The sequence below is a fragment of the Arctopsyche grandis genome, chromosome 2 (genome assembly GCF_051622035.1).
Source record: "Arctopsyche grandis isolate Sample6627 chromosome 2, ASM5162203v2, whole genome shotgun sequence".
NCBI lineage: Eukaryota > Metazoa > Arthropoda > Insecta > Trichoptera > Hydropsychidae > Arctopsyche > Arctopsyche grandis.
The window spans coordinates 29190968-29212938 of record NC_135356.1 but is presented as its reverse complement, the minus strand read 5'-3'; the positions used below and the strand labels follow the sequence as shown (position 1 = coordinate 29212938).

The 21971-nt window shown below is 33.7% G+C and overlaps 1 protein-coding gene across 1 annotated transcript in view; it reads left to right on the top strand.

Annotated features, from left to right (window-relative positions):
• LOC143922219 (uncharacterized) overlaps window positions 1-21971 on the top strand; it is a 101963-nt gene that overhangs the window by 39711 nt on the left and 40281 nt on the right. The window contains exon 3 of the mRNA XM_077445438.1: window positions 12426-12531. Coding sequence (XP_077301564.1) covers window positions 12426-12531 — 106 coding nt within the window. The remainder of the gene's footprint in view (window positions 1-12425; window positions 12532-21971) is intronic.

Here is a 21971-nt window from a genome sequence, read left to right as displayed (position 1 = left end):
TTATTTATTTGTAATTTTAAAACGATTAAAAAAAATTTGAATTTAGTTCGAATCGATACGAAAATGGACTTGAAGTTTCGAAGATGCCTTTTGCGATTATTTCATGTGCGAGCATGCTTTGCGTTAGAAAACTGGCTCAGCCTAGTTAGTCACCGATAACATTATTATTTAATTTATGTATGTATGTATTTACCTGATAAGAATGAAATAAAATTTTATTTCGTTCAAAACCTTATTTTTTTTGGCATTTTAAATAATTCTCATCCAACAATGGCTTTGATGGCAGACGTGTTTCTAACGCGAATATTCGATTCTAGTTTGAATTTATCAATTTATGTAGCATTTCATTAGATCATAAAATAGTACATAGAAGTAGTAAATAATTATTTATATTTAGGTCAAATAATAGACATGTCCGGTAGTAAGGAAAAATAAATAAAGAGACGTACGAAATTAGGATGGAGTGCATTTGGACGAATGAATGTTGTTTTTAAATTAAAAATATGCCACTCTGCCTGAAGGAAAAGATTTTCGATCAATGTGTTTTACCGGTGATGACGTATGGATGTGAAACTTGCACATTGAACGCTAAGTTGCTACACAAAGTCCAATGCACTCAAAGAAGTATAGAACGCTGCATGCCCAGCATAACGAGGAAAGACAGGAAGCGGAACACATGGGTGAGAAGTACGACAAGGGTAGTGGATAGAATAAAGAGATTGAAATGGCAATGGGCCGGAAACGTGGCTGGAAAGGTGGATAAAAGAAGTGCTAGAATGGTACCCGTGAGAATGAAAATGGGTAAAAGGAAGTTGGAAGGAAGGATAGTTGCGCAAAACAGAGACGAGTGGAAGCGTGTTGGAGAGGCCTTCATATCCAGCAGTGGATGGTGAGTGGCTGTAGATGATTATGATTTCAAAGGGACATTCTCTTTTGATTTTTAAAATGCTTCATATTGTATATAAATTATGTTCACAGATCATCTTAGGTTTATTATAATGGTTGTGGCTATTTGCGGGTACTATATCTGCAAATTATTGGCTATTTGCAGGTACTATATCTGCGACAGGCGCAAAGCCTTCTGCGCATGCGCGTGAACTGTCACTGTCAGCGTGTTTACTGTTAAAATTTTGTTTTAACCTCTTAAAATTTAGTTCGAACTCGTAAAGTGACGTAGAGTAAAAAATATAATTCAAATTAGTTAATATTATTAATTTTTAGAAAATTATTATCATATGCCACGTATAATACCTACATACAAGTACAGGCCGCGAACTAGCTAAATTATATAAATCTATTATAATAACGTGCGAAATATATTTGCCTCATGTATGTATAACGAACGATTGATTAAACAAGTCTAGCATACATTAAATGTAAGAAATTATAATCGGATGTGCATGCGCAGAAATCTTTGCGCTTGTCGCAGATATAGTACCTGCAAATAGCCAATTATTCGCAGATTTAGTACCTGCAAATAGCCAATAATTCGCAGATATTGTACCTGCAAATAGCCACAACCTATTATAATAGCTACTGATCTGGCGATCATTTTCTATTTAACAAAAAAAACGTTAGTATTATCTTATTTTAATGTTAGACAGCATAATAGGAAAAATTGCTCAAAAACCTACTGACAATTTTTATAAATGTTCATAATATTTAAAACAAAGACTTTTTAAGTCGACAATCTAAAGCAGATTATGTGTAGGTAAAGGATGTTCTTTGAAATTGCATAATACTATGCATGTGACAATGCATATGAGTGTGAGTTAAAATTTGCAGGTGCAATGATTTTGTCAATGAGACATTCTTCTGAGAAGTTCCGGCTTTTTCATGAGCCCGTTCTCAAATGTGTAGTTAGATATACACATTTGCGAACAGAGAGTGCTTTTACTCGTATTGATGTGTCACAGTCAATGCTATTACATATTTCTAGAATTGAACTTTTCAATTAGAATATTTTGTCTATTTATCGCCGAAAATTTCTAAGTGAAATTTCAGCCAAGTTCGTATTGGAAAATATGTATTTACTTAAATCAAACATTGTTTACACATTGGCTACATTTATAATACGTACGATATTTTTGTTTTTTACATTATATGTATATGTATATAATATAACTGAGTGTAATATAATAATATTTTGACTCGGTATTCTAAATATTTAAAGATTGTGTTTATTATTTTGAATGAAATAGTTAACATTGACTTCCATTCCTAAAAAATGTACTAATTCACAACTTCTAAACATACACATATAATTTTGACTAATAAGCAAAATCAAATGCTCACACTTTTACTTTTGATTGTAATGAGACTAATGTTCGGAAACAATATTTTGGTATGCGATTGTAATCATCATTGTCGTCATTCGATACACGCGTTGCCGGAAACAAAAAATTCCACTCAATGTTTTCAATTTGAGATTTTAATTATATACGCAGTTCGATGACGTTTTTTTTTTCGTATTTTACATTTCAATCTTCCAAAGTGTGATATTTCAAACTTTGCGTGATGAAAGATATAGATCTTATAACACTTGCGTCATTTACCTATACACACATAATTTACAAACAACTTGAACTTGAAGTTTGAAATTTATGAAGTTATTTCTGTTCACTTATACGTTATCGAATCTGATTGGGTCCGGATATAAAAGTCTTCACACATTCTATCCTCTCCTGTATCAACTCTGGAATTGTAACAACAAAGTATCTCTTGAGTTGTGTCGATTGATCTCCTCTTGTCCTCTTGTCATCTGAAGTACTCTTCGACTTTTACAGTAGACTAATCCTGCTTAAAATTTCCCGTGGGAAACACCGGTATATGAGCCGTTATACTTATTTGGAAGTGGCAAAAGTCCACTTTCTTCATTTCGAGAAATATCTCACAAAACATTAAATGTAATTTTTTGAGTTTAACAATATTAAAAAAAAATACTGATGGCCTGTAATATGTATGTCTACTCTGCTTTTCCGAGATTTTGGACATATCGAATTAAAAGAAGTAACAATTTGTGAATGAAGTCAAACAGAAATGGTGTTTTTGGATCTGAAAATTGGACTTTCGCCACTCTCAAATATAAATGGCTCATATATGTAAGTGTGTGTATATGTATGTACTTTTCCACCATGTCAAACATGTATTTTTGATTTTTAAATGCTTTTATTATTACGAAATTTTGTTCACAATCCATCTTATATCTATTTTAATAGCTACTGATCTACTGATCATTTTCTATTTTACAATTTAATTTAATTTGGCTAGTAATCATAGTATTATATTATTCTAATGTTAATCTACAGCATAATAGGAAAAAGAGCTCAAAAACTTATTTACAATCGTCAAACATGTATGAACTATTTATTCGCCATGCAGTGAAGTTGTATTGGTAAAGATCTCCAGTAATTTTCCGTTGAAAACAGTTGAGAGGGAATGAATTATGTTTACGGTGAGCATAGTTTTTTTGGTGAAAATATAAAGGACATATATATAATCGTTTTAGAACTTAAAAATATGCTTTATATGTTTATAACATTTATTATATAAGTATATTATAAGTATAAGCATACAAAATGTAGAATTTTAATCAACCATATTTACTACACCAATAAGGTCTTTTTGTCGCCATTTCTTTTCCTTTGATATAATCATTTGTGATAATATCAAAGGAACTTCAATGAACTTCATCGAATAATTCGACTATTGATTTCAATACTCACTCATGGCAGAAAACTAGATTTTGAATTAAAAACTGTAAAAATTGCCCATTTCTTAAACGCTCATTCAATATATGTATGTATAATTTCGAAAGAGACTTTGTATGTAAGGTTTGTTGGGGGCATCGGAGACAAATCAAAGTTTCTATCACGGCGATATCGATATCGAATATTATTTTTTTTCGATTGAAATAAATAAAAAAATAAAAAATTAATATTTACTATTAGATTCGCCATGTTTAAGCTGTTAATATTATAGACACTGAGCGAATCCGGGTAAAACAACTAGTATATCGTAAACGAAACAAAAACCACCACTTATTATTGCCATATTCGAATTTAGTTAGTCAAATTTTGTGATGATTGTTATAACAGTGCTATCAATATATGTACATACATATGTACATGTATGTACATATTATATGAAGGTTCAATAAAATTTTCGAATTTTTAGTGATAGTCGATATTACTAAATAAAGGACAAAGGGGCAATTTAAGATTATTAAATAAACAATTAAATCTAACGGACAGAGCAGTGAAATAAAGGGCTGCCCTTTTAAATAAATGTCGTATATTCACCGTAATTATGATGTTACAATTTTCCACGCAACGAATAGGATTTTATGATTATCCAGATTTTGTCAGAAACCCATCGAAAAAATCGAATAACTTCAAAGTCGGGTTTTTTTCACATTAATTGGTGAATCAAATTACCGCCATTTTCAACTTCAACTTGTCAGACTCATTCGAATGCATTTCCTATCACGTTTTTCAGTTATTATATTATATAACTCTTATTATTATCTTCACTAATGACAGCAATGAGAAGAAGGCAAAGATAGATTATCAGATCTGCATAAATTGAATACATAGTATTGTCTCAATTTTTATGTTCACTAATGTCAGCAATGAGAAGAAGACAATGCTAGATTATCATTTCTGCATAAATTGGGTACATATTATTGTCGCAAATAGTATTATTGTCGCAATTAGCATCTTCACTAATGACAGCAATGAGAAGAAGGCGAAGATAGATTATCAGATCTGCATAAATTGGGTACATATTTTTATCGCAAATAGTATTATTGTCACAATTAGTATCTTCGAAAATGAGAGTAATGAGAAGAAGGCAAAGATAGATTGTCTGATCTGCATAAATTGGGTACGTATTATTGTCGCAATTAGTATCTTCACTAATGTTAGCAATGACAAGAAGGCAAAGATAGATTATCAGATCTGCATAAATTGGGTACATATTATTGTCGCAAATATGAGCCCTAAAAATTGGATTCGGGAGTCGATCGATTTTTTAACGACTACGACTCCGGTCAATAAGTCACGACTCCGACTCCACAGCCCTGATTCGTGCAAACAGCTTTTGGCACCTGGAGTGAGAAACATATATGCGGGTGTGCATTCGAACACGTCAAATCGGGCGATCGGATTTGACGTTAATTTGCCGAGCGTTGGCGAGAGGCCGCGCCTCAATTGATGACCATTTAAATTGGACTGGATTTGTGTGGTATAAATGGGTTTTTGAGTGTAAAAAAAGCTCGCCGTCAGCGAGACAATTAGCCAGATGAGAAATGATTTGGTAGGCGTCGACCGGCCACCACCGCCGCTAATTTATGTGACGTTTTAACACTTCAACGGCCGGGCGACGTCGGCGGGGGGAAACAAGCTGCGGAGGAAGCTCACGATTTATCTGCATCTAAATTTATTTTGAAGTAATTTGTCGCTCGCCGCTGCCGGAATTCCCGCAACGAGGTGAAGATTCTCGCTTACTTCGACGGTGCTCAAACTTTTTCATACCATGTATGTATGTACATATCAATGCACTCACACGGATGAGCTCAATTAAGCCAAAGTGAAAGAATACAAATTTTGGATTTCCCATGATGGACAACTTGCGTCGTCGTATCAACGGATGGGGTTGTCAATAATGTGACGTGCCTCCAACCGATTGATTTAACTTGACATTGTTTATATTTCTTCGGTATTTTTTGTATCTGAAATAAAGACCAGATACCAGAGAAAGCTCTCGACGACTTTTGTATTCAAAATAATGACAGGAACTTGAAAAATAATGTGATTTTCTGAAAAGATTGCTTCCGCCGTTGTGAGCGCGCGCGCTTTGTATGCGAGTTTGTAGCAAAATAGCCATTTTGAATTCAGTCGAAATTGATCATAATTAAAACAATTAAAGTTAATTGAAAGTTTTTTTAATAGTAAAAAAAACTGTTCTAAAAAAAATATATTAAAAAAAACCACTTTTTCGGAAGATATTAATCGATTGGTTGGAGGCACAGAAAATTGTTGAAAATCGATAAAAAAAAATGATTTAACGTCCCTTGATGTGACGAAAGTTTTCCATTAGGTCTATCGTGGGAAACCTAAGGGCGTATAAACAGAGATCTATATATAATAACAATAGTTATCTACGTATATATAATATATAACAATAATTGCAATAGTTCGCACCATTAGTGTTCAATGCAAGAGAGCAAAAAAGCATGGATTTTCAAAAAAGCTAAAAAGCACGGTAGAAATTGACAACAGTTGACAATCATTTTTTGTGCAAAAAGCATCCATCGATCCCTTAAAAGATAGTTTATAACTAAAAAGCGGACCAACTTTGCGCAGTTCATTGTTCATTGTTCACCGTGCTTTGTTCATTTATATGATGAACCTTTTTTTTAATGCTCTCTAGCGTTTTAGTTTATCCTGTTTCCTGGAAAATGGACCCAAAACGCCCCGTTTCCTGGAAAAAGCACGCTTCCAGTCCCACCTCTACTTATAACTAGAGGTAGGGTAGCCAAGGTGCCGCTCATTGCTCCATTGTTGTAAATCCTTTGTAAAAAAGGTTCGGCAAACCTTTAACAATGCATTTACAACATTTGAACAATATGCGGCACCCTCTGGGTCCGGGCTTTACTTATAACATATAAGCTATCTTTTAAGGGCTATTAGGGCGCAGGCACACAGAATGGTACGCGACACGTGTTTTTATTTTAGATAGGTTTTCACGTGTAAAAAAAACGCTTGCACGCATCATCTATGCTACGGTACCCAGGTGAAAACTTACCACCTGAAGTGTTTTTCGATGATATTGTCAACCTTGCTGTTTTGCTCCCTTGATTTGAACACCAATGGAGCAATCTATTGTTATTTGAAAAGCACCCAGCCAACGCCGAAGACTACCCATAAGCAATGTTCGCGAGCAAATTGTCGAAAAGTACTAAGTTTGAATTGTTTTTTTTAATTTGTTGTTCCAAAACAGCATGAAAGTACTTTTTAACAATATGCTCTCGAGCATTGCTCACGTCAGTCACCAACATATCATCTGTACTTTTCGTTCCGGTCTAATGACTCATTAGTCATTAGTAAAGTTTTCGCCGTTCTTTGTTTATTGTTCGCCGTGCATTGTTCATTTTTATGATGAACCTTTTTTTCCACCCTAACTTTGTAAATAGACCCAAAACGCTCTGTTTCCTGGAAAAATCACGCTTCCGGTCTTACCTCTACTCATTAGTAATGAGTAGTCACCGGAGCCTGAGGGGGCCGTGTATTGTTCAAAGGTTGTAAATGCATTGTTAAAGGTTTGCCGAACAATTGATAGCACTGTGACTATCCTACCTCTAGTAATGAGTATAGTAGAAATCATCCAACACATTACAGCCTTGTCCTTGGGATATTAAAGTTTGAGTACCGCTGAAGCTAGTGTTGGTAGTTTCACGACATATTCCTTTAAAAACTCGAAATGTCGGTGTTTTGGTACGCCATCTCAAAAAGGTCCCCCGCCGCTGTGCTGTGACAATGAAATCGCGTGTCTTTTTATATATTTTAAACAATAAACACCGACTAATTTTAATTTGAGTAGACAAACAAACCGAGCAATCTCAATATTGCTCTCTTGATACTTTCGCCAAAAATAAATAAGTCACAATTTTCATAGTGTGATCGCTTCGGTTGATCGCCGATGACACGTAGAAATACAATACACGTGTGTGTATGTCGGTAATGACTATGACAATGAATCATCGACCTTGGCCCTGGTGTGAAATGAGACGTTCGTGTCGTTGTTGACAACTTCGGCCTTACTTGAAAAGGTTCTTTTGGATAAAAATTAATTTATAGATGCGTTTCTGGTTTCAGTGAAGTTAATAAGTTGGGTCACGCCATAAAAGTTGGGACTGACTCTACTGACATGCGTGGATAAGCTCCTACTAGGCACTAGGCACTACAATAAGAGCTCTACATATGTATCAGTGGCGTGCCGTGGCTTTTATAACAATAGACAAAAAATATATTAAAAAAAATAGTAATTAATTTATTAATTATAATAACAACATGTTCGACACGAAAAATGGTTCCGAAACGATATATGACTTTTCTTATAGATCTATGCCCAGTAAACACGAATCTGGGAATAAAAAATGTTGATTGGCTCGAGATTCGGAGATATATGTGATTTTAAATCGCGCGATTTTTCTATATCTTCGTGTTGTTCGGTGGATGTCTCAAAATCTGTCAAATTCCTGTTCAAAATGAATATTGGAATTTATAGTCGGGTATTTTATCTTTCATTTGTATTACTTTTCAGCTTTCAAATCTTTCTTAAGTAGCGTCCAGTTCAAATCAAAAGTCAAAAGTACGTATTTTCACTTGGGATTTTTTCCCACTGTTAATACTATTTTATATTGAGTATTTTCTATTGAAAAATGTTTATTGGGATAGTGTTCTGGCCACACTATTTTTTGGTTTAGTTAATTGGAAGTGTGCTGAATTTTAAATCGGTAAAATTGCGAGCTAAAAGCTCGTACTAGTATTTACTCGTATTTACACGAATCTGAATTGTAATCTGTCTTGAAGTGGAGCATAATTTTTCATTTTTTTTTGCTAACAAATGTAATAAGTAGGATACCTTTCTAAATATCATCTTGTCTTCAAAACTTAATATTCTGAATGATTTGTCGAACAATCGATCGAGAATGCAACATTCCAAGGTCTCGTTATTTGTTTCAGCGCGCTCCAAGCTGGTTAGTTCTGAGAGAAGCCGAGTCCCTTATGTAAATATGTTATTTTAACCATAAAAAAAGTTGAGAATAATGTTTGATAGACACGAATAATAATATTCTTAGTGAAAATTCGATAAATGCTTGAAGAGATGAGTAAATTAATAAAAAATATTTCGTCTTTGACGGAACGCCTATACATAACAATTCGCCAGTACCGCGAAGGGAACAGAATTGAGATGGCGAGTCCGTGCAAGCAAACGACGCGGCGGACCATACCATAATAATCCACTACCACAGGTAGTGGTGTGCCTTGTTCCACCAACTCGCCATATATCGAGACTCGTTTTCTCAACTTTTCGACTGCTTAAACAGGAGTTTTTATAGATATTATATACATTTATGTAAATATACGAGACATATTATGATAATTCATTTGAAAAAACTTTTAGAAAATATTTTTTTTCTATATTTTTTTAATAGTTAATGTAAATCACTTTCGGATATGTTTTTTATATGTATACATATATATATATATATATATATATATATATATATATATATATATATATATATATATATATATATATATATATATATATATGTATGTATGTTCTTGCTACATTATTCTGGAATTCAGAATTTTAAGAGGCAAGAAAGGTGGTGGTCCTCGTTTGTTCGTAAAATGTTTGTAAGTTAGTTTCTGCTTTAATTTATTGACGTAGAAATTTGGCAGACTAGTCTGTCGATAAATTTCGGCCTACAAAAGACGTTTCGTTAGCAATTTGTTTGTCGTAAGTGGTTCTCAGCAACGAAGAACTTTCTGCCAACTGATGATGTTTTTTATCAGAATACAACACAATCGGATAATAGGGATGAAATATTCACAAAAGAACATGCGGATTTTTAAAGACTCGTCACTCGTCTCCCGACGCCTTTTTGATCCCAAAATTGCGTTTAAAAAAAATTGTTAGCCGGAAAATCACTATAATCGTATATTTTAAAGAATTATTCTAAAAGCATTTTATGTAAAAATACATTTAAGCACACTTGTTGGCCGAAAAATCTATTATATTTTGAACAATTAATGAAGTAAAAATATATATGAGAGATTATTAGAGTCTACTTATAATGCAAATTTTATACGATATGGTGTGAAAATTATGAAGTTATAGTCATTTAAACAATTCAAATATGACAAAATGGGGGGTGGAAAGTCAAACAAATAAGGTGAGCCGTCACATTCTCCAATATTTTGTGGATTTTTAAACATGTTTATTATGGTTGTATTTCACCATCGACTTAGCGAACCCAATTGAAATCTCTATCGGTGGCCAAACCTCGCAAAATGGCAACGTTTCAAAGCGACCGGAAGAATGTAGGAAGTTTTTCAGACTAATTGACGAAGTGAAACTAATTAAAACCTTGTACACAATAATAAAAATACATATTTGGCAGATTTGTATGCCGAAAAAACTCTATAAAAGTATTTCATGTATTTTTCACTGCTGCCATTTTTTCATATTCATTTCATATATGTAATTTAATTTTTTCTTTTCTTGAAATATTCCATCTGCATATTCATTCTGTTAAAAATCTTTTTTTCATAATGTCTTCTTATCCATATAAGAAATAAATAGCAACATTTAACTTAACATTCACTAATAGAGTTACATTTTTTTAGTAATCAATGAAACATTACATATGTAGAAATACTTGAAAATTACACTCGGAAGCAACATGTCAACAGATTCGTTTTCCCAACTTTTTCGGTGTATTTCGTCGTCGAGTTTTGTATATATGTACATATACAAAACACTTATAAGAACATGTTTTACATAGCGAAATACTTATGTATTTTACGAGATAAACATCAACTATTAAAAAAATATAGTAATAATTGATTTTCAAACGTTTTTTAAATATTTTAAAGGTGTGTTGATAGCTTAAAAATCTACGAACGATCACAATATGTCTCGTATGTTAAATGATATTACACACACGTATAAAAAAAACATTTTTGTATAAAATATAAAAACTCCTGTGTAAGCAGACGAAAAGTTGAGAAAACGAGTCTCGAGATATTGCAAGTTGGCAGAGCGGAGAGCACCGGTTAAGGGCTAAGATATGTTGCTTCATTGTGTATAAGATTTAATAAGTTCTATTGATTTTGTATCAGATCTACACATGGATCATTTTTCGCGTTTAAAATTATAGAATTCGCACGGCTATCTGATTAGAAAGCATCGGCCCATGTGTAGGGCCGGAATTTAATTTTGCAGTTTGTTTCGATGACTATATACATACATACATACTATATATAGGTAGGTATGAACAAATTATATTGTACCATTTTTTTATATTTGGGTTATCATTTATGTACAATGTGGTAAGTTGAAATATTTAGAACAGTTGACTGTCGATCGGCTCATAGAATCGATGACGCTTGCAGTCAAAGTAAACTTTAAAATATCATAATGTGATGCAATGTTTTATTGTTTTTTATGTGCATGATGAGGTATGGGATGTGACGCTTGAGACATCATTCAATAATACGGTTAAATATATATGGTTCGATTATTCCGCAAAAAGCGAATTCGCGCAAGTCACTAAAATCTCGATCACGGACCATCTGGCACCCAAAAACTCCATCAATCGAAAACTATCCACGTGAAATATTGTACTAACGAGAAATCGAGTGCCAGATGTTTCGTTATCGAGATTTTAGTGACTTGCGCGAGATCGCTTTTTGCGGAATAATCCGTTTATGATATGTATGATGATCAGTACGTGAAATCGTCCCCATTCCCCTTATTTAAATACTTATATATGTTTTGTTTATCGTCGCTTTTAAAATATCGTAATGTTTTGTTTTATTTGTGTGCACGTTTTAATATAGATACATTATTAAGAAGGCTGGACACCAGTGCCTTGTCCATACAAACGTATGGACAAGGCGCTCCCTCCTCAATTATGGCACTGGAGAAATTATTTTTTAATATGCTATGGATATCCATCATAGGCATGTTTCTATATTTTTATTTTTTTGATTAGTTATTTTTTATAGGAGCTAGGAGCCGCCAAACATCTATGAAATCGCCTCGTTTTTACATCCACGAAAAGAGTCCAGCGTGCTAATTTAACGGTTGATTTTTAAAAAAATACGAAGGCACAAACATAGAAAATATCTTTCTCATACCGATGATGAAATTGTTTTTAAAATTGGTCCAGTTTCGGTGGAGAAAACTGGAGAATACGAAACCTCGATTTTGTCGATTTACAATACATAGGTATTATCTGGTCGAGGCGCAACTGTCGCATTCACTCAATATATATGTATATTGATATATATTGTCGCATTCAATCAATATATATATATATATATATATATATATATATATATATATATATATATATATATATATATATATATATATATATATATATATATATCGAAGAAAGGAACGGCAACAAAATTAAGGTTTCGGGTATCCAGCCTTCTTAAATAGTAAAATATGTTAATAAGCATCAAAGTTATTCGAATTTTTGTGTGTAAGTATATTTTGTCGCTAGTCGATGTTATGCTATTTGTTATTTGTGCGCATGACTAGATAGGTGTATGTATGTAAGTGTGATGCTTGAGACGTCATTCAACACGTTTGATCCTAATAATGACGTATTTTTACAGGATTTGTCAATGACCACTTTGAATCAGCTGGCGGCCAGAGAAAACAGCAATCAGAATTCGTATTCGACGAACAATCTGATCAGCAACATCATCACCCACACGTCGAGTGAGTCAATTTTTGTTGTTGTTTTTTGTTTTTATGTTTTTATTTTATTGATTGAGATTTGTCGAAGTTTGACAGCCCCTGCGCTTATTATTAGCCGGTTGAAAGTCAATCGGTTCGATGTTTTATTATCGGCATAAAGTGAGCATTATAAGCGCACATAATCTATCGGAAACGACCCTTTCTATAAACGGTCCGTTTGACCCACGTGCAAACCACCTATTCTGGTAATTCGCTATAGGTACATGAGCACGAACGAAATCCATCATTAAAAACGTGATGACCGCCAACTTCATCCGGAATCAGTTGCTAAACGCGCATGATGAATTCACTCGTGCAGCACACACTCTATGAAATAAGAGTGATTGGACTATTCGTCACATTGCGGCGGTCTCAATGACAATTTTTGCCATGAAAATCGCGAATACACAATATTTGACACTCAAATTATGTTAGTATGATAGTTATCGTTAGTATGATGGACTTTTCGGCTGCCAGATGTTCCGTTATAGAGATTTTAGCGACTTTGTGACCAGTAATCACCGAACCGAAGTTGCGCGATACTCTGTTTTTCCAAAATTGCAATAAGGTTTTCGTGTATTGACTATGTGCGAATTTTGGATTTTCGGATTTGGATTTGCCTAGTAGGAAACTTTCGTCGTATCAAGGGAACGTTAAATAAAAACAATCGTTTGCGAAGTTAAATATAAAAGAGCCTTGTAAAAAAATCATTGATTTTAAACTACATATGTAGTCCTGTTCAACCATCCAATCGATTAATCTCGACAAAAATTTTGAAAAAGTATGTTTCTCATACATATGTATGTACATACATATATATCCTTTCCGAGAATAGTTCTGATTTTTTCGAAAATTCGAAATCGAGATTTTGAATTTTGTATGCTGTTTATAAATAAAGTGGTTTAAATAAGATTTTTTTTTTAGGCTGAGGAAGCGCCAAATATAAACTTTTTTTCTAGTCGTGTGTCGTTTTTAATATATGTAGATATGAAACTAAAATGTAAATATCAAAATCTTTCCGATAGCTTAGTCTAAATAATTCTCGAGAATTTGATTGACTGTAAGTTTGATGATCGTAAAGGATGTTTTTTTTTAGAAGTTAGTTTTTTGAATTGGCAAAACTTTTTCCACCGACAACCAATTTGTCAGCCGATAGCTGATTTGTGGCCAGTTTAATTTGTCATTTTATCATAAATAGACTTATGCCAGGACAGTGCTTAAAAAGTACGTCTATTTTACGGCCTCTAAGATCGTGTGATTCACTTTTGGATTATTTTCTGTGGGGATATGTGAAGTCTAATGACTTAACATTATCTTTCAACAAAACTAATACCATGACTATTACCATGATTTGTATGTGTTTTATTTTATTTTAAAGTTCTATACCTCCAAAAACACAGTCTTTAATTTTTGGAATTGTTTGAAATTTTGACAGCCCCATTCCAAATATATGTACATACATATATAAATAAATATTCCAAACATTCGACTATTGATTTTGATACTCACTTTTGGCACAGCAATGTACTAAATTTTGAGTTTAAGACTGCAAAAGCCAAAAATTGCGCATTTATTGTAAACGCTCATATCTTATAAACGAGTAGAACACAACAAAAAATATTGTCATATTCGAATTCGATGCGTCAAATTTAGTAAAGTTTGAATAGTCTCCGCTCTACTATTTTTTTTTCAATGCTTATATTAGTTTCACGTCGCCTTTTTGTTGCTCAGTGTTATTAAGCGTATCGAATAAGGAGAATTTTTTGTTTGCAACATTAGAAATTTAATCCCTCCCCACTAAAAAGGGCTCTGGAACAGTGGCATGCCGTGAAAGTCTCTCTGTTTTTTTATCGCACAACTTTACTTACAGGCAGTGGTGTGTAGTGATAAATAAAATTTTAACAAATTAGAGATTCCCTTATTTTATCTATCTTCAAGTGCGTATGGTCAATAGTTCGAAGAATGTTATTCGAAGTTTTGGGTGGTTTTATGTAGATAAAAAAAGTCTTTTAAGTTTTGAATATGCTCAGATTACTTTTCGATTGTGGTCATCAAATGTTAGAATTTGATGTAATTCAATGCAAGGTCTTATTTTTACTTTTGACAATTACTTTTATCGTCTAAAAATATAAATTTCTATTAGCACTTTACTGCCCGCTTCGACGCGTGAATTGTTGTCACCTCAAGTCCGGAAATGCGTGCGGTATTTTTCACCAGAATCCGGACCGATTTCATTGATATAAAATATATACGTATTCCATAAATAAATAATTAATATCAACAACTTACGTGTTTATATTTTATGGGTGCGATTTAACTATAAATTGAGAAACATACTTTGTATCTTAGAAAATCATGTTTGTACATTCATTTCGTTATTTTCGGTGCATTAAACAATCTCGTATTGTGCATCGAATAAAATATTTTGGCATTATAGAGTGACCATTGAAAAATATGAAACGTTAATTAAAAAAAAAAGATTTTAGCATTTGGATAGATACAAAAAGTGGCAACGTTGCAGTCAATTTTCAACTTTTGTTTACGTAATACATACGTATGAATATGTATGATGATGTCAGGTCGTAGAGTCGAAGCCAAGGTCGTAGGTGTCGAAGGTCGCAAGCCGAAGAGTAAAAATAAGAAGGAATCCAGTCAAGATAAGCTTTCGTATTTTGGTATTCACAAACTTCAATCTAACAAAAAATAAGAGTCAAATTCTACCGATCGCTATACGCACGGTCAATGTTTTTTGTTTTTTTTTAACTAAAATGCAATCCAAAACTTTAACGAAACGTAATTGACTATCGCGGTTCGAGTGGGATCGTTTCGACTATAGTATCCTACTCTCGCACACATAAGTAAGGCTGTGCGATACAAACGGGGAGATTTCCACGGCACGCCACTATTCTCGGATCGTTATTTGTACACGCTTAGTAGATAAATCTGCAGTCAATCTTTGTTCATAAACTCCTGATCGATTCTAAACACGAGGCACGCATAAAGAAAATATCGTCATAGAAAGTTCTCATACACGTGTTCATACTGCCGATCTATTTGAGGCAATACTGTACATTAATATTCAACTTTTTGCACGATCTGTTTCAGCAAAAGACGAGTTTACATTCAACCGGTCTTTATTTGCTAATGAAGGAGGAAGAAAATTTATAAACACCAAATGGAATCGTTTCTCTTGGGCATGTGCTTGCTACCCACATGTGTACAAACGAAAGAGCGTTGTTTCAGGAATACAATAGCCTCATTGAAAACCGATAAGCGACCTAAGAATAATATTATTTTTCTTCGACAAAACACACGCACACACACACACACACACACATCGCGATTCTTCGACCTCGCGTTAACGTGGCAAATATATATACATATATATGTATGTATGTAGGTACATGTGATTTATGGCGAGTTATGGCTCATTGACGAAATGTGGAGGGTTCTTTCTGCCGAACCGCACCTTACTGAAATTCGAGTGAGAAAACGTGTCTCAAAACTATGCAAGAAGTGATTTGACGGTTTGAAGTAATATTTTTTTTACTTGAATACTTTTTAGATGAATAATTTCCGGTCAAAGTTGTCGCATATTGATTGACCTGCATCATTCAAATATTTGTAGTGAAATAAAAACAAGGGAGTTTAATATACGAATGTTAGGAGGGAGATTTTCAAGCCGTTTTAGTACCTATACAACATTAAAATTTTGCTTTTAAAAATATGCAGATACATACATGCTATTGCAATGAATGAAAATTTGTTATTTAATAACCCTTTCCCGCTCGGAATTTATTTCAAGTTTGAGTTTTGTCAGCTCGGAATTTTACGTTTTCCAAAAATTTAAAAACAAAGTTCGAAAATAAAATACTTTTAACAGCTTTTCACAAAAAATAATTATAAGACGCTAAAACATATATCCTTCACAATACGATAAAAGAAAAAATCATCGATTTAATTTCTCGTACCCGTGTTTCTCGAATTTTTTTCAAATGGGTCCACTTTTTTCTGCTTTCCGCTTAAATTTGTTATCATTTTCCGGTTTGTGTTATCCATTAAAGGTTAAAGGACACTTGTTTGAAATGATTTTATCATCTGAAAGTCCTTGATTTACTTTTTCCTTTGAATTTTTCAATACGTGACAAAAAATCATATTTCCGTAATTATCTTCGTGAACCCCTATCTTCAAAGACGAACAATCTTTCTACATCAAATGGGTCCACTTTTTTCAAATGGGTCCACTTTTTTCTGCTTTCCGCTTAAATTTGTTATCATTTCAGGTCACTACGTTAAAATTTGAGTTTTATCAATTTGATAAACTATCTAAGGGTTTGTGTTATCCATTAAAGGTTAAAGGACACTTGTTTGAAATGATTTTATCATCTGAAAGTCTTGATTTACTTTTTCCTTTGAATTTTTCAATACGTGACAAAAAATCATATCTCCGTAATTATCTTCGTGAACCCCTATCTTCAAAGACGAACAATCTTTCTACATCGCGTTCTTAAAAACCAGTGATTCTGAAAAAAAAAATCCAGTGGTTCTAAAACTGTATTTAAACTTGACATTTCATAGATTACTGTGAGATGTTATTATGTTCCTCTTCCCAATTAATCTAGCAAAACTAAAGAGTTGATTGCATTGCGCCTCAATATTGCTACTGCTTCACTCAATTTAACCAGGACTGTGCCGACATTACATTGTCATCGTCATCGCCCATTCTTGCAAATATTCCATCGATGACAGCCAAAGTGCACTTTACAGACTTGCTTGCAAAAATGTTGAAAGAGTCAAGCATAAAAGTGGACAAAGCTAGTGTTCAAATGGGTAAACGGTCAATTTCGCACTCGAAAATTGTGAATACGGAGTATCTGGTACTCGAATTCTTATTACTGTAATAGATCGCGTGAATGTCTCTCGGTGGGAGTTATTTTCGAACGCCAGATATTTCGTGATCAAGATTTTAGTGATTATAGAGTAATTATCACCGAACCGGTCAAATGGTACCCAAGAGTGGCAAAGGATGCAAGGGTAGACATAATTTAAAACACTGATACATTTTATTATTGTTTATGTGCAAAAGCATCTCAACAATATTTCAGTTTTATATTTAAGAATGAGTCTGCCTTGTTAATGAGTCTCATTGTTTTTCAGATCTCGAGTTACTAATTTCTTCACAAGTAGTTGCGAGATGGTGCCTCACGTACGACCATATAATATCATATGTTTCCTTAAGGTCTTATGTTTTCAGTCTAGACTTTAGATTGTTTTGCAGTCTAGACTTTCGCTGCATGCATTGAGTACAAAGTTCAAACAAGTTTTTGGTTTGTTGTACTTGTCTGTCTTGATTTTGAATATCGTTTACATGAATACGTCTTTTTCAATGGATCATTTTCAAGTAGGGGTTTTATATGCAAATTTGTAAAGATAATAAGTCTACGTTGTTGGCCAAATTGAGCTATTAAGCATGTTTATTGAACACTGATCTGTGAAAAATACAACTTACTTCTACATATATAGGCTTAATTTTTATATCAACTACAGTGTGTTATTACAAGGACACGTATGATGCTTTGAAAATTTCACGCACAATAAATTTAAATCGTGCCGAATCAAAATTAATTGGATCAGAAAGCATTGGTAAGACTATTTTTGACTTAGCCGCCACCATAGAGAAGTCATAAAACAATGCTGCTTTTTATGGCGAGCTCAATAGTGACTCACGGCAACCATTGTTAAATCATCGTCATCGAAGTCTCGAGAAATGTATATCCACATACCTGTATAGGTATTTAAGTATGTACATATGTGTATATTTTCAATGCTAGAATCATTAATTTTATATAAATTTTAAAATTTACTCTCAGTTGCTAATCAACGTTGGCAACGGTTTCATATTTAAAATATGTATTTTATCCGATGGTTGAAAATTTTCGATTCATGCTGACCGGATGTACATTAAATATACGGAAATAATGAAAAGCAAAGCGATGTTTTTTGTTTGTTTGTCCGAACTGCAAATACATATACAACTTTCAACTTTCAATCGCTTGAATGTGATGTATGAGTGGAATTTTGATCTTCTCTCTTCTATTTGGACCTCGCAAGGATGTTTTGTATTTGCGGCTGGTTCTTATATATTAGTGCTCGCTATAGGTGCAAGACATTCCCTACTTTGTTTTTTATTATTTAATATTTAAATAAAATAAATATATGTGCGTGTATGTAAGTATTCCTTTATCCCAAGCTTAAGAAGCTGTGAAGTTATTTGTGATTATTTGTGAAATTCGGCTATTTACTATGTGAAAGTTTATTGTTTCAGTTAACTCTCTTATATGTTTGTAATTCTCTTGAGTAAATAAGTAACTTACATATACTAGATTCACCACTAAGATACCTATCATATATAACTGTTTTAATGCATACATATAGACCGGACGTTTCATTTCTGAAGACAGGATTTTTTTTTTGATCGTAGCTCTTAGGAGTGTCACGTTTTTTCTCTATTTCTGTCTTTTTCTATGTATATATGTATGTATTCCCTCTCTCAGGGTTCGCTGACTTTCGGCGTGACAAAAGCTAATTTCGTTAATACATACATAGATCGTTTTCTTTAATAGATCGATTGTATTTACGCCAACTTACATAGATTTGAAAATTAATTTAATGATCAATTTTAATTTCATGTTCATAATTTGAGACTTATTGTACACATGTATGTATGTAGATATGTACGTTAAGTAGAAACATCATCATTGTGCTTCAAATTTGTAATATTACAGACATAATAGTAAAAAAATACGACATATTTTGGTCAAAATACATGCATAGGTTATTATGGCCTCCGTATATTTCCTAAAATTTGTAATTTTTCAGATTATTTTTTGTGTTCAAATTAAAGGTATATTCAAATCCAAGGTAGCTTTCAACGACTTTTATTTTCAAAATAATCATGGAAACATGAAAAAAATTGATTTTCTGAAAAAGAACACTTCCCCAATACGAGGGCTTTGTATGGGGACTTTCAAGCGAAACGGCGAATTTGAATTCATGTTGATCGGTCAAAACTTATCATAATCAATCCAAATAAACTTAAATCGGTGAATGTTGACTGTCTATTTTTTTTATAAATAGTAGAAATAATCGAAACTATTCTCGAAAAAGAGATATAAGAAAAAAACATACTTTTTCGCAATTTTTGTCGAAATGAATCGGTTTGGAGGCACAGAGCATTGTTTAAAATCATTTATTTTTTATTTATTTATCGTTTCCTTGATACGATGCAAGCTTTCCACTAGGATGATAATTCAAAAATCAAAATCAAAAATTCGTGTTTTTCGCTCCGGTCCAATACATAGTCAATTCGCTCATAGCACGATGAATAATTGACTATGATAAATACTAGACTTTTTCTACTCAAAATATTTTGTTTAAGCCTAACGGTAATGTTTAGGGCCGTCAAAATCAAACCCGGGCTTTGGGAAAATAATAAATCTCAACCTTTTTGTGTCAGTTTATTCCCTTTTCACCCCCTCTTTCATCCCTTTTAATATGTAACGCTTTGTATGGGTATATACCGCCAGTGAACCGATTATATATCAAAGCTTTTAACCGCTGTGTTTCATTTCTAAGCTAACTACACAAATTGGAAGAAGCAGTGGGATTAATTTGGATCTGAAGCGTCAAAATTCTCGAAAAATGTGACCGGAATATGGACATTTTTACGGTTTTTGACAAACGAAATACTTGAATTGAGTTGCGAAAAAATAAATCATGTAATATGATAACCGGATATTTTCTTCAGACGTTTCCATAAACAGATTCCGTGAAAATTGCATGCATACACAATCGAAATCATTGATTCGATGACGATTCGCTTCATGAAAATTAATTGACTTTAAATTTAGCTTAAGATTTTTGATATAATATCAAGATTCATAGTTAAGTATATACACACATATGTTTGTTTATTTTTGAGATATGAGTGGCGAGTTGCGAACACGACGTCCCCATTAGCCGGGGAGCACATTTGTTCGCCGGGGTTTGGGGGTTAACATATTGTTTCCTGAAGCACTTACTGTAACGTCCCCTGAGGAATTGTGAGGGTAACATGTCTGCGTATGCAATATTTAGCAGGCGTATTGAACACAAGGACTTCACGTTTGAATACAATATTATAATAACAATTAATACATATTATTAAATGTATTAATTGTTGCCCAATGTTGTGGTGTTCAATTAATTAAAATAAATAATGTGCTAGTAATAGATTCCGAGTATGATAAACAGACGATTTTACAAAGTGTATTAATATACAGGTGTATATGAGTGAAGATATTCAAATAGAGGGTACTACATGCACTGGGCTAGTCCCCTACAATCTATAACCTAAAATTAAAAAAAAATCAACAATTCAGTTATAATAAATTCAAATCATTTACAGCCACGCACCATCCACTGCTGGATGATGACCTCTCCGAAATGCTTCCATTCGTCTCTATTTTGAGCAACTCTCATCCATATCATACTGCGATTATTTTCTTAATTTATGGCTAAATCACACAGCGGTGAATGGGGCACGTGATTTTTTTTTTAGATACTGTTGTGTAGGGGTGGGTGGAGGATCCAAATGAAAGGCCAAAGTCGCTTCACAGCATTTATTGGTGATTAAGGAGATACACGCACTGCCCGTGCTCCGTCCAGAATGCCTTGATATTGCTTATAAATGGCTTATAAAGTACCGGCTTATAAAGGGCATGTCGCTCACTGCATCTTCAACGTCCGGTTAATTCCCTATTGTTTAGGCACGTACCCGGATATGCAATCCTACGGTCCAAAGCTCTCAGTCCCGCGCTATCGCGCTCTCAGTTCTGAGAACTCTAGCGGAAAGTTATTGTGCATTGTTAGCCGACTTGCACATAAGTCTGGGGATAATCCTCGAAAGCAATTATGTCAAACGGCGCACCGTTTGACATAGCCGCCGTTGCGGTTCCTACGTTATCATACTTTTCAACATGCGAAAAAAATGATGCATGCCATTCAGTGCCGTGCCGGGCATTCATGGAACGCCCGGCACGCCCCGTCGGTCAAACTGTATGCTTGTATTTATCATTGCTTGACAGTGATCGATAACGGTGTATCCCATATTTGAAGAAATGTAGGAGACCACCCACGGCGAGGAGCCATGCACACGGTGTGCCGTTCATCGCTGTGTGTTTTCGCCCTTATTCTTGCAGCCTTCCTTTCACTCTCTCGGGTACCATTCCAACACTTCTCATGTCCATTGTTCTAGCCACGTGACCCACCCATTGCCACTGACAACTTAAAGAATGAACAGTTTCATACAGGGCCGCGCCTATGAGTTCGGCCGCTTTTTAATTTTATAAACATTTGTATAAATCATATTAATTCGGGGTATA